Source organism: Stegodyphus dumicola, chromosome 5 (genome assembly GCF_044657685.1).
Source record: "Stegodyphus dumicola isolate Sdum_Otavi_A_Nest chromosome 5, ASM4465768v1".
Classification (NCBI taxonomy): domain Eukaryota; kingdom Metazoa; phylum Arthropoda; class Arachnida; order Araneae; family Eresidae; genus Stegodyphus; species Stegodyphus dumicola.
In genome coordinates, this window is record NC_140772.1 from 109,257,656 (window position 1) to 109,278,444 (window position 20,789).

A 20,789-nucleotide genomic window follows, 5' to 3' on the forward strand; every position below is an offset into this window, starting at 1 on the left:
TCTATAAGGCAAGCTGAAAGTTGGTTTCCGCCTCAGCAAATGGCTAAGGAAGCAGATTTATTTTTCACATCTCGCGGAAAGTCCCTTGCCGCAAGTGTGGACAGTTTTCAAAAATCCCGCAACAATTACAAAACGTCGAAAAATGTTTCAAAGGTATTCCTTGCCGATGTAAAAGGCTTAAAGTGTGTTCTTTGAGAGGAGAATCATTTTTTGGCAAAATGCCCAAATTTCTTGAGACAACCGGTGAATGATCGGGTTGAAATCATCAAAAGTCATAAATTATGTTTTAATTGCCTAGCATTAAACCATTCCGTCAAAAACTGCAAATCAAAGTTTTCGTGTTCCGTTTGTGGGAAAAGACATCACATGACACTGCATTTTCCGGTAGAAAATAAATCATCGAAAGAGAAGGAAAAAAATAAAAACGAAGCAGCGAGTAGTTCCAGTGTGCTTTCCCCCCTAGCGCCAGACTTTCTGCCTAACAGCGGTAATACTCTACTTACAGCGACTAGTGTAAACAGATCCAAAAAAAGTGTTCTTCTGAGCACGGCTATTTGCTTTATTAGTGATGGTATGGGTAAGCTACATCCAGTCAAAACATTACTTGATGGCGGCAGTACTTCATCGTTTATAAGCAGAGACTGTGCGAATAAATTCAACTTTGATTATGAGAAGGTAAACATTGCGATTTCCGGATTAAATGATTCCTTGTTTACAATTCGGAATAGAGTTTCGGCATGCATTAGCAATAAAGATAAAAGTTACATGAGACATTTAGACTTATTAGTAGTACCAAAAATCACGCAAGATTTGATTCCTTCAAGGAAAATTGATATTAAAATGCAGGATTTTTGTAACATAAAATTAGCTGATGAGAATTTTAATGTTCCAGAATGTATAGAGATGCTTTTAGGAGCTGAGGTTTTCTTTGAGATATTAAAATCTGAACAAATTCGCTATGAAAACTCGAGTCTTTTTTTACAAAACAGCGTGTTCGGGTTTATAGTGTCGGGAAGCGTTACATCAGAACAGAGCCGCGTACATTGTGGGTTAATGAAAACATCTAATGACTTAGAACAAACAATGAGAAAATTTTGGGAAATAGAGAATGTTGAAATAGCCATTCCAAAAAATAAAGAAACAGCAATATGTGAAGAACATTATGTGCAAACTCATAAGCGGAATGAAGAAGGGAGATACATTTAACAATGCCACTAAAGGAAGATCCTATTTGCTTAGGAAATTCAAAGGATGTTGCCCTTGAGAGATTAAATTCCCTATGGAAAAGATTAGTTAAAGACCCTGAATATTTGAGTTTGTATCAGGATTTTTTAAAGGAATATGAAGAGCTAGGGCATATGACTGAGGTTGAAGAGAAAAATGAGCCTAGGGTAGTGTACTATATGCCACATCATGGGATATACCGTCCTCAAAAAACAACAACTAAATTGAGAACAGTGTTTAATGCATCATGTTTAACATCAAATGGAATTTCGCTAAATTCTTTACAACGTAATGGAGGGGTTATTCAAGATGATCTCTTTTCAATCATGCTTAGATTTAGAAAGTACCCATTCGCATTTACGGCGGATATTAGAAGAATGTATAGAATGATTAAAATTAACCCTGAACAGAGATGCTTGCAGCGAATCCTGTGGAAAAAGGAAAATGATGCACCTGTGAAAATCGACGAGCTTAATACTGTGACTTACGGTACAGTTAGTGCGCCATACTTAGCTATGAGAACTCTTAAACAATTGTCGATTGATGAAGGTCCAAAATTTCCATTAGCTGCGCCAGTCTTACTTAAAAATTTTTATATGGATGATGTGCTTAGTGGAGCGGAATCTTTGAGTACAGCTAAGGAGCTTAAATCTCAGTTAACTGCAATACTGAAGAGTGCAGGAATGACACTGCACAAGTGGTGCAGTAATCATGCTGAACTTGCGGAAGAAGATCACTCCTATTCCTTTCCTAATGAAGCAGAATCTACAACACTTGGAGTGTCTTGGAGGTCTAGAAGAGACTGTTTCTGTTTTAGAGTGAAACTCGATAATGACATAGTTGTTACCAAACGACAAATATTGTCCACAATTGCAAGATTGTTTGACCCGATTGGTTTACTAGGGCCAATCATAAGTAAAGCCAAAATATTCATCCAACGGTTGTGGTTGTTAAAGCTGAATTGGGATGAACCACTACCAAAAAAGGAAGCTGATGAATGGAAGAAGTTCTCTACTGAACTGGAAGTTTTAAGTAAAATAGAAATTGAAAGGTTTATTCTTATTGCAGAAGTAGACTATGTGGAACTTCATGGATTTGCAGATGCCTCTGAGGTAGCATACGGAGCAACCATATATTGCAAGTGCCGTTCGAGAGATGGAGAAGTGAAAACAAGGCTAGTGACGAGTAAATCCAGAGTCTCGCCTATTAAACGAGTTACTATTCCGAGACTGGAGCTTTGTGCGGCAGTCCTACTTGCAAGGTTGATGGTTAGAGTAATATCTGCATTAGAGATTTCTGTGAACAACGTTTATCTGTGGAGTGACTCCATGATCGTGCTTTCATGGATACAAAAGGAGCCTTACCAGTTGAAGACATTTGTTGCAAATCGAGTGGCAACAATTCAAGAGTCGACTAATGGTCATCAATGGCGTCATGTGTCATCAAAGGAGAATCCGAGTGACCTTATATCCCGAGGTTTGGATCCCAGTAAACTTCTACAAAATGATATGTGGTGGAAAGGCCCTCTGTTCCTGAGATACGACGACTACCCAAATAGAGAGATTCCGGTGGAAGTCATTGTGAAGGACTTTCCAGACGAACTTAAAATCCTTAGTGACTCTAATATTTTTCTTAATGTGAAAGCTAACCCTTTCATTGAGGATTTCTTAAATTTAAGTAACAATTACACTAAAATTATTCGTGTTTTAAGTTTTATTTTTAGGTTTGTAAACAACTGCAAGGAGAAGGACAAGGTTTCAGGTCCTCTTCAGAGCTCAGAATTAAAATTAGCTGAACTCAAACTGATTAAGTTAATTCAAGATAGTGAATTTAAAAAAGAAATCTCAAGCCTTGAAAAGGAGGGTAAGGTACCTCCAGATAGCAAGGTAAGAAGTGTTTTTCCATTTTTAGATCAATATGGAATTTTAAGAGTTGGAGGCAGATTAGCTAATTGTAAGTTGAATTTTGATAGAAAATTTCCTATAATCTTACCAAAGAATCATAAGTTGACTAATCTAATTATTGTGATGTTTCATAAGAAATACATGCATATTGGTCCACAAGGCTTACTGTCTATTGTTAGACAAGGGTTTTGGCCCTTAAACGGGCGCAACACTTGTAGAAAAATAGTACATGAGTGTGTCGTATGTTTCAAAGCAAAACCAGTGCCCTGTCAACAACTTATGGGTCAACTCCCTCAAGAAAGAGTCAGCCCGAATTTTCCATTCAATTGTGTTGGAGTTGATTTTTTTGGTCCTTATTTTATAAAATACCCACATCAGAGAAAAGGTCGCCTTAACAAGGTGTATGTGTGCATTTTCGTTTGTTTTGTTACTAAAGCTTGTCATCTTGAGTTGGTAACAGACCTGTCTAGTGAAGCATTTATTGCAACCTTAAAGCGTTTTTTCAGCAGGAGAGGCAAGTGTGCACGCATATTTTCAGATAACGCAACCAATTTTGTTGGTAGTAACGCAGAATTCAAGAAATTGAATAGGCTAGTCAGCAAACCAGATGATGAATTAGGTAATTATTTATCGAGTGAGAGTTATTGATTGGTCGTTCATTCCCCCTAGAGCTCCCAATCATGGAGGTCTTTGGGAGGCAGGTGTCAAATCTGTTAAGTTTCATTTGAAACGCGTAGTAGGCAATTTGAAACTAACCTATGAGGAGTTTCTTACAGTAATTGCTCAAATTGAAGGCATTTTGAATTCTAGGCCCTTGCAACCTTTATCATACGAACCAGAGGATTTTGATATATTGACACCAGGCCACTTCCTGATAGGCAGACCTATCACGGCTATTGTAGAACCTAATATTTTAAACGTTAACGATAATAGATTAAAGAGCTGGCAAAAATTTACTAAAATAGTGCAAACAATTTGGAAGTATTGGAGAAATAACTATTTGAGTGCAATGCAAGGAAGAACTAAATGGTTCTTTGAAAAAGACAATGTCAAGGTTGGAACTATGGTAATTTTAAAGACTGATAATGTTCCTCTATGTAACTGGCCTCTTGGTAGAATCGTAGAGATATTCTTAGGTAAAGACAATAAGGTTAGAGTAGTTTCAGTGAAAACGAAAGGAGGTATTTTTAAGCGATCAATTAATAAAATTTGTCTTTTACCTATGCCAAATTAAACAAAAGTATGTTTGTAATTAATTATTGTATTTTCTTATTATAGTAGTTTGATTTTTTTGATGTTATTATTTGATATTTACAATTATTTACCTGTATTTCGTATTGTCACTCTGTGTAATTTTTTATTGTAAGATCTAATTTTGAATGATTACATCATGTCAAGGCGGGCGGTATGTTGCGCCTGCGCGCGCATTTCATTACTAGCGTCGGCGCATGCGTCTTGAGCTCTTGGAGTTTATGACATGAGATTGTGAGCTAAGACCGTGTGAGAGAATTCGTGGCTTCGAGTGGCCATGAACTATGTAAATTAATGAGAATTAAAGTGAGATATAATACAGTCCATTGTTCCTGAGTTTATTGAATTATACTGTAGTGCCTGTGCAAAACAGTCTCTACGACTCAAAATTATGCCAAACTGCGAAGTTTTGTAAAAATCTTTTGAGTAGTTTTTAAAAAATTAGATTTCAAAATTTTAGCTCCTCAATGTTACCTGAATTTGATTAATATCTCTTTTTTGTTATTAAACTTACTTTATTTTCTTTTTAGTATATGTATATACGGAAACATACGTTTGTAATAAACGTATATACGTGTGTAATACAACAAAAATGTTACAATATACGTAAGTAACAAACGTACGTATTGTTACGAATTTTGTACACAAGTATATGTAAATAATTTTAGTTAAATTATATGTAAAATCGTAAACAAGAAAATCAAGGTTACGTGGGCAAGTACATTTAACATGAATGCAAATGTTTATCTCCCCAAATTGGCGATATAACGCCAAGTTGTTGACGATAGTGTTAATGACTAATTTTTAATAATGTAATTAATAATCGTCAAATCTGACGACACCATTTGGTGATATTTTGTCCTGTTACCTATGTAATTGCAACCAGTCCGATCGCTGAGTAACTGTAACTGTGTCCGTTCAATAACTGTAACTGTATATGGTTTTCAGCAATTTCGAGAAATGAAACGCCCTGGAAATTTCTCGGCAGATGGGTGAAAACTATATAGGAGTGGACTGAGCATCAGTTTTCAATTTAATTCCGAGTTCTGTTCGGAGTTTAGCTCAGATAGTACTGGGACATCCCCCTGCAAGCTTCATGCATTTGATGTTTTCTGTATGGCGTTGTGTTTAACGTTTCTAGTAGTTTGAAGTGATAACTACTGATTGTGCTCTGTCATACTGAAAAGAATTGCACGAGTATTTTTGTGAGACGTTCAAGAACTGTAAATTATTTCTTTTGGGAAAATTAATTTTACCAAGCTTTTATCGGTTCTCTGTAGATAAATACAAACATAAAACCAAACATACAAACATCCATCCATGCATACACACGTACGTAAATACATGCATGCAAACATAGAAACATACCAATATACTACAAACATCCAGCCGTGCATGCATACAAACGTACAAGCAAACATACATACATACAAATAAGCAAACATCCATTATTCATACACACAAACTAAGAACATCTATACATACGGCACATACATACAACATCCATACATATGCACATATACATATACAAGCATACAAATAAGCAAGCATCCATCCACATCCACCCATACATACACACGTACACACAAAGTAAAAACAAACATGAATACATACAAACAAGCATACAAACATCGAACCATATATACAAATGAATAAACACATTGATTCTCCATTATTTAATAATGGGATATATGATCAAGTTCTTTTTCGTTATCAAATTTGGTATTATTTAGATGAAACTACCAAGAAGTAATTTCCATAAACGTTTGGTTCCAATTCAAATACTACTTACGAATTTCCTTGATTTCCTTTAAGAAAATACAGTTTGAGACAACATTTTGCTTTCACAAAGAGACTGCTGCATCTTGCCACTTAACAAGAAATCCATAATAAACTTTACCGTTCGTGTGAAACTCGGATCCGGGCAAATTCACATTAACATTAATGACAACTACGACTCATAACATCTGCCACAATCCCGAGACAAGTTTTCGAAATATCAAACGACAATTCTCCTGTTGTGTAAGCCAAACGATTTGCCATCTGTTGTTACAAGTGTAAAAACAAACTTCTTCTATATTTTCTTCTGCGAATAATATAATTTGCTTCCTTCTAAGTGCGTGTAGTAATTCATCTAAAACTTATAATATGATCTGAATATTACTACAAAAAAAATTTTTCCCCCATCGAATTTTAACGGCGCGGAATTTTTACATAGGCCACAGTTTCTTTTCGAAACTATTACCAGTTAATACTTTAATCAATAGATAATTTGAAATGTTGAGAATGATTAGACAGTGAATAATTTTGAGACAACAGGTTAAACGATTAAAAGTTTAATAGCAATTGATGCAAAATTGATAATTGTAGTTAGACTATTAATAGTTTAACCACTGGACAATTAATAGCTGAGCACGTCTTGAATCATTAGACAATAGCACTCATCATTTTAAGGATCATACTTTCAATAACTAATACTTTTATAAAGGTTAATAGTTAGACAGTTCACAATCATAGTTAGAAAATTAACCTTGTTACGTGCGTACGGCTTCGTAATGGATTGAATGCACAAAGAACCGATGATAGCTTAATAAAATTTATTTTCTCAGATGAAACACTTCACAGTTCTGCAACTTTCTGCAAAAGCACTCATACAACTCTTCTCAGTACGGCAGAGCACAATCAGTAGTTACTATTTCAAACTACTAAGAACGTAAAGCGCCTCTAACTAGCGAAGCTGCACGGAGATCACTCAATACTCCGAAGTCAGCTCTGAACTGAAAAAATTGCTCTCTCGGGTCTTAAATAATTTTCTTTCCGGCCGCCGAGAAATTTCGAGCACCTTTCTTTGTTTGAAACCACTGGAAGGGACATACGGTTACAGTTAACATATAGGAAAATTACCTTCTGTATGGAGAATCTCCCCTAGAAGCAGTACAGTAAATACAGCGATGTGTGATGCTGTCAATTATGCAGTGTATCAGTTCTGTAGGAAGTGAGAGCCACTGCTCTTGCAAAGCAGTTGCAAGCATGGCAAGGGTCTGAAGAGGAGGATTGAGAGCAGCTAAACGTCTTCCTAAAGCAACTCAAGCACGCTCGATAGGATTCAGGTCCGGTGATCGACCTGGAAACTGCATGCGCTGAATTGTTTGCCGCAGAAGACAGACAGACCATTGCATGCGCTGAATTTTTTGCTCCTGAAGATAATCATCCACGATAAAAGCCTTGTGCGGTTTAGCGTTGTCATCTTATAGCAAGAAATCATCCCCTATTGCCCCGGGATAAGGCTGCACATAAGCATCAAGGATGTAATTTCTATAGACCTGAGCATTTATGGTTCCACGTTGAAAGACATGGAGATCTCTGCGTCCACTCAAAGAGATGCCACCCCAAACGCAGACACTGCCTTCCCCGTATGCATCTCTTTCAATGATGTTTGATGGATAAATAACGGGTTCTAGGTCCTCTCCAAAAGAAATAACGCCTACTATCACTTTGGAGGCTAAACCTGAATCATTCGTTAAGACAACGTTAACTCCATTGATCAGCTGTCCGCTAGGCAACAACGTGCCCACCTCAAACGTTCCCATCTATGATGTGACGCGAGCGGCACGTAAATGGCTGGTCGCCTCGTGTACAGACCTCTTTTATAAACTCACGGTTGACGTTGACACCAACCTTCCAGTGGCCGTAGCAGAGGAGACTCTGAGTCTAATTTGAAATTCTATTCGTTCGCGTGCATAACAACAAATATCGGTTATCCGCGCTCGTCGTAGCGGTTGGCCGTCCTTGGTTGAACCCCCTGGATGCCGAATCTGTGGTTAAAAATTATTGTCAAAGTCTGTGAACCACAGGACTCATATTTAGCCTTCTGGCTACTTCTGTCTGACTATGTCCTGCTTCTAGTCTCCCAACAGCTCTCCATCGCACTTCTTCGGGCAAACGATGCTTGGAGGTCATTGTTACAAATTGCCTGTCCCAAGATTTATCTCAGTATCACAGCGAAATTTGCAGGCCTGCTCTGAAACATGCATATGCAATTCCAGCGCCACTAATGCAATTTTATGCAATTGCAGTGCCAGTAATTTGCATATTTCAGTTTTATTCAGTAGTTCTTATTTGACAACATATTCAAATTTTATACGAATTGGCTTAGTTTTAAATGAATTATTACCATTTTTGTGATTTTTCCTTAATTTTTCGGAAACAAGTGTTCGTTTAGCCAGCTCAGATAAGATTTCATTCTTCGGCCTTGCATTATAGTTACTGAAATTTAAATTTTTACAGTGATTAGAAGTTTGAGCCAACTTCGCGTTAAATAATTTGTATAGTCTTTGGCTAAGAGACTAGCTTTAAATTTGAATTTGCTGTTACTTTAAGTTATCTTGCCACAAGTGCTTGGCTGACTTGAGACGTGTACTATATGCTATGCATGAGACGTGTATTTTATGTTAAAAGTTCTGCTTTAATAAAAAGGTTATTTTGTAACCTTCTCAAGTCTTTGTCGTTATCTTCAGACAAGCAATAATTCACTCCATATCCGTTAGGAGTTTTTTTATACCAGTTTATGCTACTATAGCAAGACAAACTCTAAAATTTCATTTAAAATAATACATAATATATACCGATAATATTGGGTAGTAACATTTGAAAAGTGATAAGGACAAAAAAGTGAGGTTTCAGACTAATAATAATAATAAAAATCTGCAAGATTTCAGATTTTAAATTACGTCCAAAAGGGGCGTTTTTTTAACATTTTATCTGTTACATTTATTCATTAAATATCACGTTCTTCGCACTTAAACCATAAAATTCAGTTCAACAGCAATATCGCAAAATAGTTTTAAATTGAGCATATCTTTAAAATTTCCGATACAGAGACTCACGCGTTGGAGATAAAAATCTTTTTTCTGTACAACGTTGCCATGGCTCGCTTTGAAATCCTTGAGTTTATTAATTAAAAATTCTTTAAAGTTTTACAAAATATGAAATCGATAATAAAACAAATTTTAAATTTCAATTTTGGGTTCCCATGTGCACATATTTGTAGAAGGATTACGTCATTCAAAATTCGATGGCTCTATGTACCGTTGTTTTATCACAATGAGAGAAATATACATACATTTATACAGATTTTCATTATTTAATTTCTTCAAATATAATGCATGACTCTTAACATTTGAAAAGTGAAAAAGGAAATTTATAGTGATTCAACGCAAAATCGCAAAGCGAAAACAATAGTCCTTCAGGGACAAAGCGCCTTTGGACTAAAAAGAAGAGGAAGAAGAAACGCCATGAAGGAAATGACTGTTTTTACTGAAATCAAAATGCGTAAAGCTCACACACAGGTAAATAAATGATTAAAAATTCAAGGAAAAGCCAGCTAGCAACTGCATATTGAATCTTCAGAATCAGTAATTGATGAAACCCCCTTTCAGCGATGCATGCTAGTAAACGTTAAGGTAAGGCGTGATAAAAGATTCCTAATTCCATCCTGCGATATATTCTGTCAGGCATTCCTCAGTTGTTGCTCCACATCTGTGACAATAGGGTGCCCGAATCTGGCGGCTTACAATTTACCATACATGTTTTATTACAGAAGGATTTGTTGAACTTCTGGCTAACCAAGAGCATCATCAACTCGAACAGTCTAGAGATTATCATTCTAGAAAATGACTCCAGGGCGGCGTGCCATGAACGGCAACGGAAACGACCGCAAGATATTAAGTATTAACATATTGTTGAGCTTTTAAAGCTGTATGCAGAATGCCTAGGGTAATTCTGCTGTCGTGAGAGCTAGCAATCCACACGATCACACCAGAAGTAATGACTATCTGTAAAATAAAGGCTGATTGGACCGCTGGTTCTAGCACTTCCACACATAGACCCCCAGGTAATACTGCTCCAGAAGTGAAGTGGGATTCAACACGATGTAATGCCGACTGGCTGGAAATCATGATAATCGGCTACTACACCACTGTCGGTGTCGTGCGGTTTAAAGGCTGACGTCTTAAAGCCCACCGTGAGCAGAACCTCGCCTCAGCTAAGAGCCGTGAGATGGTGAGAGGCGTCATGGATGTTACGGAAGAGGTTGATGCATGTTAGATAGATGGCTAGCCATTCGTGCACCTTAACCTTTGACAGCCTTGATTCCGCCAATGAGTATTTTGCTGCAACAACTGCAACTGCTCACAGCACCTTTGCACAGCCATGTCCGTATGGTGCAGGTGGCGTCCTATTGCTCGGTATGAGGACCTGGCTTCACGCATCCCTTACTATGAAACCCCGTCTACAAAGTTTTCGCAAACGTCGTAAAGGGATTATTGGCTGTCAGGGAGCTGCAACGCCGACAATGAGGAAAGAAAACAATCTGCGAACTTTACCTCGTTTATGCGATGCTATAGAAATGCGCGCTAAGTTAACACTCACTTAAAATTTACATTTTCGTAAAAAATTTCGAAATGAGCAAATTACTTTTTAAAGTTCATCTTTTTTATTTCCTTGTACGAAGTAATGGAAGTATTGCAATAGCGAAAAATCCATTTTGACCGTTCTCGAATTCATTTGCACGATTTTTTGCGTAACGTTTGTACGTAGACAGAATAAAGGATTCTTTTTACCTAAACGGATTTAAATTGGATTCAAAAGGGATTTTTCTCGTAACGTCTCCACGTACGTATGTAAGTATATATGTATCTCACATTACTAAAAATGATTAGCCGTAGAACGGTGAAATTTTATATATGGTACTGCTATAACATCTAGTTGTGCACGTTCCTTTTTTACTCTAGTCATCAGTAACAAACTTGATATATTCCCAATCCCTTACCCGCCTTAAAAGTCCTTACGCAGCCTTTATTTCTTTATTTTCGTAACGTTGGTGGTTAGTCATACACTTCCAATTACCGAAGTGTTTTAAATGACAAAAGTATTCATTTGGCAATGTCAAATTTTAAAAAATTAATTTTCCATAAATAACAATAGCTAACTTTTAATGTGATCTTTTGGTTCCTATACTTATATTTGGGAAAGTTTTATATTCATTATGAGAAAAATAAAATTACAAGAAGTTTGACTCCCGTACTCGCCCCAAAAAATTGACCGCGATATATAATTTCAAAATTTGGAATTTTTGCTGTCATTTTCGACTTGCCTGGAGAAATCGGTTAATAAAGTTAGAATAATTTGAAGAAATAAATTTAAATGAAGTGTAGCAACATAAATGTGTATAATTCATTAGGCCATACAAGGAAGTCATGTGGTGTCCTCATCAGATTTTTTTGAGAAAAGAATACATTATAATATATTATTAAGAATTATATTATTAATATTACGTATTATATTATATTATGTGTATTATTACATTATGATGTTAATATTACTATGTTTTATGTTAATATTACTAGGTATTACTATGTAATAATACCATAAATTGTAATGTTAATATAATGCATAATGTTTGGTACTTCTCAAAATCACAAATTATTCAGTGTGTACTGAAACTATTCATTGTAAATTATCTATTAACTACGCATTGTCTTACTATAACTCTTAAATGTGTGACTTTTAATTCTTATAAAATATATTAATTATTAATTCCATAATTGCTATTAACTGTCTCAGAACTACTCATTGTTTAATGATCCTTAAAATAATGAGTGCTATTGTGTAACGATTCTGGAAATGATTAACTACTAATTGCCTAATGATTAAACTATTAATCGTTTCACTATAACTATTAACTGCCTAACTATTAAATACTTTTCAACCATATACTTTTAAATGTCCAATTATTAACTGTTTTAAATTTATTAATTTCCTAACTTTGACTATTATTAAACTATACACCCCCAACTATTATTAAACTATATAATTCTAACTAACTATTTTTAACTGTCTCAAAATTACTGATTATCTAATGATTCTCAAAATTTCAAACTATCCATTGTCTGCTGATTAAATTTTAAACGTTAATAATATAATCGTCACGGTTAACAGTCTAACCATTAACTTTATTAAATTATTAACAATTAATTGTCTAACTATGAACAGTTACAAAACTATTAATATAACTATCCCGCTTTCAAAATGATTAATTGTATACTAATTTAACTATTAATGTTCTAACTATAAGCATTATCTGTCTAACTATTATTATTATGTATGTTTACTAGTAGAATGAAAATTCTTTGAAAGAAATAATATTGGGATAGTTAACTGTAGTTTACTCACGATTACTTTTCATTTTTTAGTTTTCTGACTGTAACCGCGTCATTCGGAAATTAAATGATTCCCCCCCCTCGATTTTTAGACGATAAAAATTTGGCTCTCCCCGAAAAAAAAAGGTATATGCGAAAAATATTTAATTCGATCAACATTTAAGTCAGTTGTAATGCTATACAACATTAATCCCCATTGTCGTACAGTTTTATATATGAATTTAAATGATATAATAAATGAATACTTTAACACTCAAATTCTAAATGAGCTTAAAAGTAAGCTGTGAGCGGACTGTTCGAAAATTTATCTTCAAATGTATCTTCAATTTATCTTATCAGTATTAGGATGATAAGGGCAGCGTATAGTATTCCAGATAGTTTTAGAAGCCGCCATCACGTTTACAGAACAGAGATTATCTCAAACGTTTTGTTATTGAGAATCTATTTCTTACATTCTTAACCCAGAGTCGAATAAATACATAAATAAGATGTAATAAATAAGTAAAATCACTGAGGACTTCGACTATGTTGAGACACAGTTTTGTCAAGTAAAGTATATCCTAAGCTAAATATATTCAGCGACATTTAAAAAGTCAAGTACATCGTATGCGAAATATAACACGCGACTTGCATTCCAGTAAATACTGAACTAAAATAGCGATTTGTATTTTTGAAAAAATAAAAACAAAGAAGAATATGCCCCCATAAGTTTATAGAGTATTAAGATTTTAATAACTTGTGATCAATTTCAAATTAGTTAATACTTCAGAGTCGCCCCATTATTCCGTATGACGACGATTACACGTTTCTTCATCGACAGAACCAAGTTTTGTAGTAATTGTGGTTCCATACCGTACTATGCACGCTCGATATCTGCTTTTTCAGGCATTCACGGAAGAAAACTGCCTTCCATTCTCGTAATATCTCCGAGATATAATAGCCCACACATTCTCGATCGCGTTGAAACCGACTCTCATTTTTGGCCACTCACGAACAGTGACATTTTCCATATCTAAGTAATTTTTTGTAGCATTTTTAGAGGTATGAATGAGAGCATTGTCATACTGGTACACCCAATTCTGTCCTCCAGTGTTTCCTGCAAATGGCATAAGATGGTCTCTTAGTACTTCTATGTATTTAGACGAACTTGCAAACCATCTATAAAGTTGGAACTGCTTTTGCCCATTGAAACCGAAAGCTGCCCACATCATAACATATCCACCTCCACTGTTCCTTCTGAAATAGCTCCGAGGCTCTTTTCTTAAGTCATGTTACCAGTAATATGAATACCTGTCAGGACCAACCAGATTCCGTATTTTTTTTTTTTTTTTTTTTTCCCCATTACTGAAAATTGCAGAGATCGATTCGTCTCCATAGGCCATGATACGTGAATCTAATATCTAGACGCCTTGATTCGCATATGAACAGCGTTTTTGGATATTTGCAATTCACCTATCGTTGCGACTATCCGTCTCTCGGGGGTCTTTCTGAACGTGTGTTTGGCTGATGTGGCGTCTTATGAGACATTACACGATAAATCATGCTCACTCATCGATTGACAAGTTTCCAAATTTCTTTAACAGACCTACCGTGCAATTTAAAGTTCCGAATCCTATAAGCATCAGAAAGTTACGTATCTTTAGACATATTTAAAGGCAGTTCAAATGACCTTTTTTCTTTTTTAAATTGGAGATTTGAATGAGGGCATTATTATATAAAAGGCTCAAAGCTCTCCACCATCATTGTTGCTAACCAATTTGCATAAATTTACGTTTGTCTATAAACTTTTAAGACACACATATTTTCTATTTATATTTTTCCTAAAAGAGAAATTGATATTTTTGTTAAATATTTACTCAGATGTAATTCAGATGTGTTTCAAATAAATATATTTTAATTGGGTAATTTTATACATTTCTATTTTTCTCAAACATGTACTTAACTTTTGAGACCGAGTTCATACGTAAAACGTATTTTTAGTTTTAAATAAATTTTAATTAAAATTAAACCGAAAGCAAAACAGTTATTCACCGAAATAAAAATGAATCACTATTACAGAATTCAAATTCCGATTTTCATTACGACATTCGAAATGCAATTTCCTCAAAACACAGCACTCAGGAAAACAAAATCAAATGCATGTAATGAATAAAATCAATTTCAATCACTAAATGTAATTCTTTGCGTTTCATGCAATTTAAATAAATAAATAAAATAAAATAAAAATAGTTATGCAAGAAACGATAGAAAGTTTCATTAAGAACAATAGAAGCCGCCATCTTAGCTGCCAAGTAACAAAACATGTGAGGCCAATGAATATTAATCTACGTCAGTATTTCTTACGTTACTCACATAGTTCCTTAATCAGCTGTTTAGTTTGATTTCAGCACAACTCAACTCGAATTATAGGCAGGAAAGTTTCGCTAGCGTTACACACTATTATTGCTTATTATTATTGCTTCGCGAGCGTTACACACACATTATTATTATTAAAATTTTTGTGAAATAAATTCTGTTTATGCAGTATTTTAACAGTATTGCAGTTAGATATAAATCCAAATAAGACGACTTAAAGAATTTACGGAAAATGATATTTTTAAAGATAAATAACTCTTTAACCTTAAAAAAATAATATAAATCAGTATAAAAATATATGCAATTATTCTTTATGAAATCCTGACTTCCCATTCTTTATGAAAGCGCGGGAGACATTGCATCCGAAATTCTAAAGATATGCTCGTTTTGAAATTATTTTGCAATATTGCTGTTGAACTGGATTTTATGGTTTATGTGAAAAGAACATGATATTTTACAAATAAAGGTAACCTACAAAACGTTAAAAAGACGCCGCTTTGGGCGTAATGTAAAATCTAAAAGCTTTAAGATTTTTTTTCTTTTGGGCTTCTTCCAATTTTGTTCTTTATTATTTTAATTTTTCAATAATGGCAGACGATTTTCCTGTATTCCAAGTATATTCTATCAAAGAATTCAAGGTATTGCATTAGCAAATTATAAACAGGCAAAATCCGTAGAAAGAGAGCTGATATTTCTTATATGTTGTCAAAAATTTATTACTCCTTTTTAAAAAGCTATTTATAATAAAATATTCATAATGAACATTATCCCACCCCTCGGAGCTTATTATTTTAACTTAAATAAGACGACAAAAAGAACCTGAATGTATTCCAATATCAAACTACAAACAGGCAAAATCCGAAGAAATTGTGCCAGTATTTCTCATATTTTACCACAAATTTATTTCTCCTTCTTAAAAAGCTATTTAAACTAAAAGATTCATAAAGGCAATCATTTTTTCCTGTTTTATTATTTTAACTTAAATATGATGGCAGACGATTTTCCAATATTCCAAATATTACATAGTAAATATATGAAGAACAGTCTATCTTTGGATTCACAATATTCTGTTAGCAACGTACAAACAGGAAAAGTCTGGAGAAATTCTATTCTGGAAATAATCAATATTTCTCATAACATGATAAAATAACAGTACGTTCTCTAAAGCGACCAATTCCTAGATCAAAATCGTTTAAACGTGTGATCATTTAAAGAGCTTCGCTTTTTTTTCTTGATGGTTCCACAATTACACATACAAATTATTTATTTATTTTATTATTATATTTATTATGCGTTATTTATTTTATATATTATTTACTACAATTTTATGAAATATGTAACAATTTCATGAAATATGTATAACTAGTATGTATTATTTATTTATTACGTTATCTTCCATTTATGCATTATGATTTATTTATTACAATTTTATGAATTATGTATTATTTACTAGTTTTGTGAATTTATTTTATTGTTATGAATTATTTATTTTATTATTATTTATTTATTATGTATTATTTACTACAGTTTTATGAAAAATTATATTACAATTTTATAAACTATGTTTCTTTACTTCGGCAATAAAAACATTTATGATGCCATTCTGCATATCCATAATATTTACGAACATCAAGAGAAAAAAATATAAAGCCTTGTTAACTCTTACTGAACAAGTAATTCAAACTTAAATAAATATTTTAATTTAAACGCAAACATTTAAGAGCACAAAATTCTGGAATTCAAAGACCGAATAAGAAACACACTTACCCTCACACAATCCGAGGTATCTGTAAAGGAATTCCTAATAATCCAAAGGTAGACAAGACAACCAAATATATTTCCAAAACACAGATATATTCCACAACGCTTCTCAAGTCATATAATTCCAAATTTACTCCACGGGAATCAAGCGGAATATTTTTAAAACACAACACCTTTTAAAATAATTATCCAGATATTTAATCCAAGTTCACTAACTGCACACAACCGCGGATGAAACCGCTATTTGTTCCGCGGTACTTCTCAAGACTCTTCTCACCGCAGTGCTCATAGAAGAACTGAGCGATTGAGCTTTCGTCCGTTGGCATCGTTCAAAGAAGATGATGGGCGAGTCGATTCCAGCCTGTTGGGGATGGGGGAATAAGCAATCGTTCGCCAGCATTGCGTGGGAATTCGCTTCTTCTATCGGGTATGTATGAATGTATGAATTTCGGCGGCTTTGAAATACCAGATCAAGTAACTATACATGCTTTTGCATGCAGAGAGTAAATTTTGTTAGGATTTATGCCATTGCAAAAAACAATCTTTTCGTGATAGGCCAGAAAAAAATGCATATAATTTTTTTAAAGATTACATTTTTTTTATATTTCAAGACTTTTGTATATTTATTATTTTAATTTAGAACTAATTATTTTAATTTTTGATTATAATTTAGAATAATTACTTTGATTTTTATTTATTATTTTAATTTAGAATTAATTATTTTAATTTTCATTTATTATTTTAATTTAAAATTAATTATTTAAATTTCTATTATTTTAAATTAGAATTAATTCCTTTAATTTTCATTTATTATTTTAATTTAAAATTAATTATTTAAATTTCTATTATTTTAAATTAGAATTAATTCCTTTAATTTTTATTTATTATTTTAATTTAAAATTAATTATTTTAATTTTTTATTATTTTATTTAGACTTAATCATTTTAATTGTTTTTATTATTCAAATACATGCTGTTAGAAATTTTGCTTATATGTAAATAATTTTAGTAAAATCTTTTGTAAAATTGTACTATCTCTTGTCTCCTGTATAATGCAATATGGAAGATATCAAGAGAGTAAAGCTTCGCCGGAAAAATAAGGGTACAGGGGCAAATTCATTTAATATTGAGAAATGGCTATCTCGGCAATAGCACCACATAACTGTAACCATCCCTATCCATATGCATTCCCTATATAACTATAACTGTGTATGCATTGCAGTATTGCAGTAGTTTCGACAAATCGAAGGTACTGGAAATTCTTCAGCGGCTGGGGCAAAACTATATCAGACATTAGACCCTAACCTCTACCTTTTCTACGTGATGAGCTTTCCCAAACCAGTAAATTATTTAAATTATTTTATGGGCTATTATGCCTATGATACCGCGCTAGCAGTCAAATCAGCAAATGAAAATAATGTCATCCAAAAGCTCCAAGAGTTAATGCCAATAATTGAAGACTGGTGCACAAAATGGGGAATATCCATCAACGCCCATAAATCTCAGTTGTTAATTATTCGTAAAAAACACATGAATAATTTACTTAAGAAAAACCTGACTCTTTTTGATGAAATTATTCCAAAAAATCCCAAAGCCAAATATCTTGGTATCACTAGCAAACTGAATTGAAAAAAAATCACAGCGCAAATGTTAAGAATAAAACAACAAAAGTCATCAACTGCCTTTTTCCAATTATTGGCAATTATTTTTAATTATACTATAAAAAAACTTCTCATTTATATCTCAATTCTGTGTCAGTCCTTATCTATGCTTCACCGGCTTGGACTTACTACAAATGACCTGCTCACACTCCAAGTGCAGAATAAATATCTGCGCATCATTACTAACTCATACTTCTATACGCGCAATCAAACATTGCTCGAAGATGTGAATATTGAAACTGCTGATACGTTTCTCAACAAAATCAATAGAAATTTCTACAAAAAAGCTACTACTTGTAACCATATCATGAATTTTAAGTTGTTTAAATACGAAATTCTACAACAGGTTAGAGAATTACGTCCTTATGTTGCACATCTCCTAAGAGATTTAAATTTTTCAACGTAAACTCTTGCACTCTTGTATTTGTATATATTGTATATAGTTATTTTTCTGTTTCTATTCGAATTTATTGTTTACATTTTGTATATCTATTTTTATCTCAACTATGACTTTAATTCATATTCCAATCTATTTAGGACTCTGGGTTGATTTTTTTTGCGAAAAGTTGCAGAACTGTTTTTCGGGAAAAGTTGCAGTGTTTCTTTTAGGAAAATAAATTTTATCAAGCTATCATCGGTTCTGTGTGTATTCAAGCTATTACGAACCCATACTCACCAACGTATTTATAAGATTGTTTTATTTTTTAAGATTGTTATACTTATTATTTTTATATTTACTTATTTATTATTAAAATACATATATTTATAAAATTTTTATATCTTATAAAATTTTTTGTATTATAAGGTATTTCTCCCGCCTTCTTAGCGTGTCTTCGTGGTGTAGTGGTCTGCATGCTGGGCGCTTGTTCCAGAGGTCCGTGGTTCGATTTCCGGCGAAGGCGTTGCTCAATTTTCATCTCTTCCAAAAAATACCTAATGTCTCTGTCCGAACTAAAAGGGGGGTGGATGATGATTCTCCACCCCCCTTTTAGTTCGGACAGAACCCTTTTTAGACTCCCTTTTAGACTCCTGGATTTGGCAGTTGCGTCCCCTAAAAACCCCAGTAGCCCCTTAAAAGGGGGAGTATATAAGGTATTTTTCCCGTCTTCTTAGCGTGTCTTCGTGGAGTAGTTGTCTGCATGCTGGGCGAGTATTCCAGAGGTCCGTGGTTCGATTCCCGGCAAAGGCGTTGCTTATTTTTCATCTCTCCTGCTTCCAAAAAATGCCTAATGTCTCTACAGTAGTTATTATTTTTAATACTTATTATTAAAATGCTTATAATTATTATTTTTAGCTAGTTATTTATTATTAATATTAATGAGTTTTCAAGTTTTTTTATATTTACTTATTTACTATTAAAATACATGTAAATTTTTTTAAAACCAAGTTTTTTATATTTATTTGTTATCGAAGTACATATTCTTACAACATTTTTAAATTAAAAAGATTTTTTATATTTATTTATTTATTATATATTTATAAAATATTTCATAAGATTTATATTAATATTTCAGCCAGATATTCATATAAATCTTATGAAAAATAAGATTAAGCTATCAGGAGTTATGGGAAATTTCGAGTTACCGATAGCTCTTGTTCTTCCTTGCTATTAAATAGCACCTACTATATGCACTGCTATAAGCATACAGCACCTATTATATGCAAGTTAGAGATTATACACCATAACAGAAGCCATCATAATGGTTCTTTGGTAGATATAAATGTTCCAGAACTTCGATGACAGATGCTTCTCCTGATCAAAAATTTGATTTTGTAAATGGTGCAACTATTTTTGAGGGGAGATTTTTTTCGGAGACTCTTAATAAAGATGCTGTGACATAAAGATACCAGCACCTCGACGAAAGTTGTTTTCTTCATAGTATAAATTTAGTTTTATAAGGGTACCTGTACCTTTATGCCAAGGCATTCTTCGCAATACTAATTGTGTGATGAATAAACTATGCTTTTTTAACTATTAATATATAATTATTTTAGACCATTTACTATTTTTAAAACATTAACTTCCACCTGCCTTTTTTCTAAAAACAGACATCTTTATAATTAGTCTCCTGATATTTCGCTGAATGGAATGCGCTTGGACTGCAATAAACACCCTACTTTCCTCGGGTTCACTTTGGATCCCGAAGTGAACTGCAGTAAACATATCGAGAAATCGGCTGATAAAGTAATAAAATGACTTCGGATCATGAAGTATATCTCGGGTAAGGACTGGGGTTCTGACGCCTCTACCCTCAGAATAACGTACATCACCCTACTCCGCCCTGTCCTTGAATATGGTTACCAAATCTATAATCTATATGGTTACCAAATCTATAAATCAAACAACTACTAACTTCAGGAAATTGGAGAGAGTACAGCTCAGTGCGGCTAGAATTATCACTGGCCTTAAAATCA

At 33.5% G+C, this 20,789-nt stretch overlaps 1 protein-coding gene across 1 annotated transcript in view; it reads right to left on the bottom strand.

The window, feature by feature from the left end:
* LOC118197425 (puratrophin-1-like) overlaps positions 1 to 16,828 on the bottom strand; it is a gene marked incomplete at its 5' end in the record, with an annotated part of 530,248 nt that extends 513,420 nt beyond the window's left edge. The window contains one exon of the mRNA XM_085817830.1: positions 16,721 to 16,828. Coding sequence (XP_085673956.1) covers positions 16,721 to 16,828 — 108 coding nt within the window. The remainder of the gene's footprint in view (positions 1 to 16,720) is intronic.
* Positions 16,829 to 20,789: the final 3,961 nt, after the last annotated feature.